At 42.4% G+C, this 7,179-nt stretch overlaps 1 protein-coding gene across 1 annotated transcript; it reads right to left on the bottom strand.

The window, feature by feature from the left end:
- Positions 1-2,314: 2,314 nt before the first annotated feature.
- On the bottom strand, positions 2,315-2,666 carry LOC128118139 (60S acidic ribosomal protein P1-like). Its single transcript, XM_052750640.1, has one exon. It carries the CDS (start codon positions 2,654-2,656, stop codon positions 2,315-2,317), a length of 342 nt encoding a protein of 113 aa, XP_052606600.1. The 5' UTR covers positions 2,657-2,666.
- Positions 2,667-7,179: the final 4,513 nt, after the last annotated feature.

Below are 7,179 nucleotides of genomic sequence, written 5' to 3'. Positions count from 1 at the left end.
AATGATCTTTAACTCTGGCCACGGAATGAGAGGGACAATCTCCCTTGTTTGCAGGGCTGACTGATGGTATCTCCTTGCCATTCCTTAAATGTTGTCAACACTGTTTGTTTCTTCAGTCAGGGAGCCTTCCTAGTATTCTTCATTTTCAGGCTTTTGTGTGTTTCTCGATAAGTGTTGGTCTGCTGCATAACGTGGATGTATGACTTACGTGTCTGATCAAATTACTTAAGAATGCTAGGAGATTTATTAGAGTCGTCTCGTCTCTTTTATTTCCTGTTTGTCACATTTCATTGTCTTTCAGCTCGAATTCCTTTTTTGGGGGGGTGGAGGGATGTATTTTCATTTGCCCAATGTTTCCATACTTATGTACTTAATACATTTAGATTCAGAAGCTCAGTTTCTACGAAGCGGGACAAAATGGAGGGCTGCCCAAATGTTAGTTGTCCCTTTGCATTTGGGAAGCATCTGCTTGCTAGTCACCATGCAGGAGTTCTTGTGCTATGCTACACACCCTGGATGCTTCAGTCTTCCGTTCTTGGGTAGAATGGCAAGGTGGCCAGCAATGACCATACTGCAGGAAGTAGGGTAAATGCTCCCACATGTACCCGTGTCAGAACAGAAAGAAACAGTATCCCCACAATTGCAGCTCCCGGGAGGTGAGGGTTATGCTGTACACAACCCTGGCTGTTCACTTCTGCTGTTTGCAAATGACTTCCTGAGCCTCCTAAACCTCTCTATAGCTTTAAAATCTTGGGCTAGCAAGTTCTCAATCGGCATATAGACTGGGCATCAAGTTTACCTCTTGTTCTTCTTATCCTCTTTTTTCATGTTGCAGTGGACAATTAGATTTTGTGATTAAAATGATTTACTATTTTTAATGATTTGTTCTATTTATTATTTATTTGCATGTGACTTGCACATGTGTTCGTGCATGTAGATTCATCATGGAGGCCATAGAGGGTGGAGCTTGAGTAATTGACAATTGTGAGCCATAAATTGGGAATTGAACTTAGGTTTTCTGAAGACCACTGGACACTGGGAACTGCTGAGTCGTCTTCTGCAGTTTCTAGAGTTGGTGATTTTTATGAAAGTTTTCTAAGAATTGTCATTGAGATTTCATAAGGACCTAATATATTCTATATTACCTCTTAATATGTCCATCTCTAGGTTTGAAAGTCCAATATTTTGTCTGTTTTAGAGAACCAAGTTGAACTATATTTTGAGTGCCACTACGAGCTGAGGACTGTGTTAAATTCGTTCTCACATTATAATAGTACACAATACATTGTATGCTTGCTGTGTCCATCAGCTGTTAGAATGCTTTACGAAAATGTCCTAACTTCTACAAGCATCCTACAAAGAGTTTGCTATGTACTGAGACTGAACCTTACAGATCTAAATTGCCGTCCTTGCTACCCAGATTATAATGCTAAGGTTTAGAGAATTTTAACCATCTTGATCCAGGCCAAGGACCAAGAACTAAGATGCACACCCTACATATCATCTCCCATGTCTTCTAAAGGTAGCATATGAATTCACAGAAAATGAATTCTACTGGACCTTGGCTTCATCTGAATAAATCTTAGAGCAGGATACCTTCTAGCATATTAAACAGACTGAGTTTCTGTTTGGTTTTGGTTTGAGACCGGGTCTGTAACTCTGTGTAGCTGAGACTGACCTTGATTTTTTTTTTTTCTTTTTCCTCCTTACATGATCTAAATGCTGGGATTGTAGGAGTGCACCACCTCGCCCAGTCAGGGTGAGTTTTTAAACAAATTTGTGAAGTAGTCTACCTAAAATATATGGACAAATACAAAGAAACTAGCATGAGAAAATGTTTGAATTGAATACGTAGTCACTGTCGAAGAACTGAGCTAACCATCACCGACATAATTTGGTGTCCACGTGTTTCAATTCTCACCAGCTAGAACATTTCTGTGCTGTGTCTGTCTGTTTGACACATGCTAGAGATCTCTGTAAGGGGAAGCCCAGTTGAAGAAATGCCTCCATCAGATTGCCTGCAGGGAAGTCTGTAGGGCAATTTCTAGATTCATGATTGATGTGGTAGCGCCCAGGCCACCAGGGGTGGGGCTAACCCTGGGCAGGTGATCCAAGCCACAGGGAGCAAGCCAGTAAGCAGCATTCCTCCGTGGCTTCTGCTTCAGGTTCCTGCCTTGAGTTCCTGCCCTGACTGACTTCATCATGTATCTCCTGTTCCTCCCCAACTCGCCTTTGGTCATGGTGTTTTTTGTTTTTTGTTTTGTTTTGTTTTTAACAGGTTTATGTTTTTATTGGACATGTTAACAAAAGAGGTTTAGTCCAAAAGACCAAAGCCCATGTCGTCATCAGACTCCTCAGACTCTTCCTTCTTTGCTTCCACTTTCATCTCCTCAGCTGGGGCAGCAGCAGTCGAGGGGGCAGGACCGCCTGCTGGTGCGGCTCCAGCTGCTGGAGCAGGCCCACCAGCCCCAACGTTGCAGATGAGGCTCCCAATGTTGACATTGGCCAGGGCCTTTGCAAACAAAGGCCAGAAAGGTTCCACATTGACACCAGCTGCTTTAATGAGGGCATTGATCTTGTCCTCCATGACCGTCACCTCGTCGTCGTGCAGGATGAGGGCAGAGTAGATGCAGGCTAGCTCAGAGACGGTGGCCATGTTGCGGACTGCCGGCATGGTGCCAGTCGCCGGATGAAGTGAGAGCCTCACCCCAATGCGGCCTTAGCTTCCTCGGAAGAACCGAGCACCTTGGCGGCAGCTGAGGAAAAGTGGTCATGGTGTTTTATCACAGCAATAGAACCCTAACTAAGGCTGTTACATTTTTTTGTAGTCCACACAAACAGCTAACAACTCAGGTGACAACTACTTGAGCGTGCTTGAATTCGTCTTCTGGGTTGGTGCCTTGGTTGGGTTAAGGAAATGTTATGAAATATTAGTGATCTTCTAGTAAAAGGAAATTCCTTCTAAAATAATCTGTATAAACTGAAGTTTTCAAAATTATTTAAGGGGATTATCTTTCATTTTCCTTTAATTTCATGCCCATTTTCATGATCCTTTCCTCCGTAGACTAATGTCCCATCTTTTTAATCACATTTGAAGACAACGCCCCTCCCCCCATTTTCTGTTTCTCTCAAGTTCTGAAGTCCCCACTGGGTAGAATCTACCAGCACTAATTATGACACAAAGACTCTTATATTCTCTTCTTGCATGTTCTTCCATATTGTGCTGCCCGTGAAATACCACACGGTAATATACTCCTCTGTCTCTTTGTTACACAGACAATGTCTAGGTTGTTGTTTATTTGGTTTTATTGCTTTTTTGTGGTGTTTGGTTTTTTTTTTGACTTGTTTGTACTTTGAGATTAAAATTTATAAAGTGTAACTGGAGAATTTCTCTCCAGCTCCCGCCAATCCCCGCCAGTCCCATAGCCCATTTATAAAATAAACACACCGATGCTTATATTACTTAAACTGCTCAGCCATTAGCTCAGGCCTACCATTGTCTAGCTCTTACTCTTATACTCAGCCCATTTCTATTAATCTATATGTCGCCACGTGTTCCATGCCTTTACCTGTTGCCTCTATATGATGCTCCCTGGATGGCAGCTGGTGTTTCTCCTTCCTGCCTTCCTGTCCTTTCCTTTTTCCTCTCTCTAGTCCCACCTACACTTCCAACCTGGCTACTGGCCAATCAGTGTTTTATTTATCAAACAATCATCCACAGCAATAAAGCATGGCTTGGCTTTCTTCTGCAATTAGATAATACCACTTTCCTCACTTAATCTCAAACCTGGGTAGTTTTTGTTGTTATTTTATTTATGCATGTGGGTGTTTTGCATGCATGTATGTCTATGTACCATGTGTGTGCAGTACCCTCAGAGGCCAGAAGAGAGTGCTGGATCCCCCTGAGAATGAGGTTACAGACTGGAGCTGGGGATTGAACCCAGGTCCTCTGGAAGAGCAGTGTGTGCTCCTAACTGATGGCCCACGGTTCTAGCCCCCTGGGTAGGTTGTCTTTTGAACTGCTGCTCCATCATAGAGGCATCTGCATGCTTTGTTTTACTCTGTTCTCTGGTTTAAAAAAAAACCCTTCATTTGTCTCAACAAATAGAACAAACACAAACTTTTCACAATAATCCTGAAACAAAAGTGAAACCTGTAGAATAAAACATTTGGATAAGATGCCAGTGGCTCCGCTGCACCGCTCTCTCAGTTCCTAGCAGTCTCCAAACTCGGCTGTTCACACGTTCCTATGGTAATTAATTACCTGCAAAGCAGCTTTTCCAATAAACAAACTCCTGACACAAATGTGATTTCACTTGCAGGTGAGAAAATCAGGTCTGATGAAGTTGCTTACTTCAGTGATGCAACCAGCCCTGATTTACTTCCTCTTTGAAGTGTAGAGAACAGAACATTTGAGGAATGCGCCACTTAACTTCCACAGAGCATCTGTGTAGAGGAAGACAGCCGTGGTCCTTTGCATCCTTTGCAGGGCTGCTGTCAACTGCAGCATCAGCTTCTCTCCAATGCCTTGACTTCAACCAGGAAGCTGATTCAGACAGAGTCTAATCCTGCTCATTTTTATTACTGAACTGTATTCAATGGGCCTGATGTGGAGCTGGGGATTTGGTTCTATTGGGTAATGCGTGTGTCCTGTGAAGACCTGGGTTGTGATGTTCAGCAGCCATGTACAATACAAGCAATTGTATGGCAAGATGGGAGGCGGAGACAGCCCTGAAAGTTTGCCGGTCACCCAGCCTGGCTTACGCAGCAGCAAACAAGAGACCTTGTCTCAAACAAGGTGGAGTGTAAGAAACAACCCCTGAGGTTGTCCTTGGACCTCCATGCATGCATCATGGCGTGTTCACACCCACACTCCCACATGGAAACACCACACACACACACACACACACACACACACACACACACACAATTTTTTCTCTCATATTTTACCATATATCTTTGAAATTCTTAACTAAGTTTTACATGCCTTTGCATGCGCTGACAATAAACTGACATATTAATAGTAATGAGAGACTACTAAACCATACTAAAGCACAATGATTATTTCAATCTAAGCCAGAAACATTACTTTAAGGATGAGTTCTTATAGATTTTTTTTATTATTTGAACATAATCAAAATAAAAGCTTAAAAAAAAAAGCTACATGCTACTAGAACCAAAATGGGATCATGCACAAGACCCGAACAGGTTCAAGCCAGACAGGGTCCCAGCACTGAGGTGGAGGAGTGGACACAGGGTCCCACCCTTCATCAGGAAGCTCATTGCAATTGATACCTAGTGGCAAAGGGAAAATCAGCTTTCACCAATGGAGTATCACCGGGTATAGCAATATACTTCACGCCAGGCCCCTTGCCTAGGAGTAGTTGTTGGCCAACAGACAATGAAGTCCCTTTTGTTTGCTTTTTTTGTTTGTTTTGTTTTATTGGGTTTGGGGGGGTTTGTCTTGGCATTTTATATTGTTATTATTGGCTTTTTGTTTGTTTTGATTTTAGTTTTGTGAGGATTTTTTTTTGAGGGAGAAAGAGAAGAAGAAGGAGAAGGAGGAGGAGAAGAGGAAGAAGGAGGAGAAGGAGGAAGAGAAGAAGAAGAAGGAGGAGAAGAAGACAAAGTTGGGTGGGGAGGGAGGGGCAAGATCTGTGAGGAGTTGTAGGAGGGGAAAACATGATCAAAATACATTCTATGAAACAATTTTTAAAGAAAAGACATGCTGTAGATGACTTACATCGGTGACATTCTGTTTACAGTCTGGGGTGCCCGGTGAGTTTCAGAGGCAGGGGATGACATCCCCAACAGGTTGAGATGGAGGACGTTGAACGGGTTCTGCGCTGGTGCCGGGGGCTAACTCTGGCTGAGTGGAGAAGCTTCTCTTTCCATCCACTTTACACACCGGACTTTGTGTGGGTTTCATTTGAAGAAAGATTCGTGTCGTACTGGGAATAGGATTAATAATAATTAATAATAAAAAGGACTTTAGCACATGCCTTTAAACCCAGCACTTGGGAGGCAGAGACAGGTTGATCTCTGTGAGTTTGAGGCCAGTCTGGCCTACAGGGTGAGTTCCAGGACAGTCAGGATTACACAAAGAAACTGTCTCAAAAAAAAAAACAAACAAAAAACATAGATGTTATAAATGAGGAAACTTAACACCAGAGAAAAGAAATGACTTGTTCAGAGCAACACAGTCAGCAAAACATTGGCTTAATTAATGCTTTCTAAAAACCAAAAACCTGTCGTCAACAATATTGACTAAAGGCCTACTAACTGCAGGACAAATGCCTCCAGGCACGGATGAAAACGTGACACAGCACTGCACGGAAAGCTTGTAAGGGAGGGACTGAAGTACACCATCCCATCTGAGCTCCTCCTTTTAGATTTTAACAGCTTCCTCAAAGTTAACTTCAAATGACAGAATCAGGACATCTTCTTAGGCCACTTTTTTTCCTCCCTCAACCCTCTTTCAGTGTGCCCTAAAATTTGCAACACAAAGCACGGTCTCTCAGCATCATCTTTTGGTTGAAAACTTCAGCGGGACATTTGCTTTTTCAGAAGTTCTAAAAAGTCCCACAGCCAAGAAATGTGCATGGGCAGCAATTCCGAAAATCATCACCAGGGAACGCTGTTCATGTTGTGTATACTTAACAACCCAAGGAACTGGATTGGGGAAATTTTCCAGGATGCCTTTCTTCCCCTGAATATTCCTAGGTTAGGGACTGAAATCTAGTAGGACTGTCATTTAAAAAACAACATTTCCATGTTCTCCATACAGTTGTGGCTTAGAAATGTGATTTCAGTATATTAGACTAGATGTTATGTTTGAATTCATAGAGATCAATTTGTACACATATGAATAAGAATGAGTTAAATACAATATACAAGTATTAATAATGTTATTACAGGTTAACAGCAGTTAATGTTTGCCCAATATTTGCCACGAAGATTTCAGTGCATACTTGTATTATTTTTTAGGTTATTTTAAAAAAAAAAGTGTGTGTGTGTGTGTGTGTGTGTGTGTGTGTGTGTGTGTGTGCAGGCCAGGGTGTCATTTGTTTTTTGTTTTGTTTGTTTTTTTTGGTTTTTTCGAGACAGGGTTTCTCTGTGTAGCTTTGCACCTTTTCCTGGAACTCACTTGGTAGCCCAGGCTGGCCTCGAACTCACAGA

This window comes from Peromyscus californicus, unplaced genomic scaffold, assembly GCF_007827085.1.
Source record: "Peromyscus californicus insignis strain IS unplaced genomic scaffold, ASM782708v3 Scaffold_22__1_contigs__length_63687245, whole genome shotgun sequence".
In the NCBI taxonomy this organism is placed as follows: Eukaryota; Metazoa; Chordata; class Mammalia; order Rodentia; family Cricetidae; genus Peromyscus; species Peromyscus californicus.
Note: the sequence above shows the minus strand (reverse complement) of the source record. Positions and strands in the feature narration are given on the sequence as shown.

Excerpts from the sequence above, each read along its gene's own strand:
- LOC128118139 (XM_052750640.1), bottom strand. The coding sequence starts at position 2,656 with ATGGCCACCGTCTCTGAGCTAGCCTGCATCTACTCTGCCCTCATCCTG.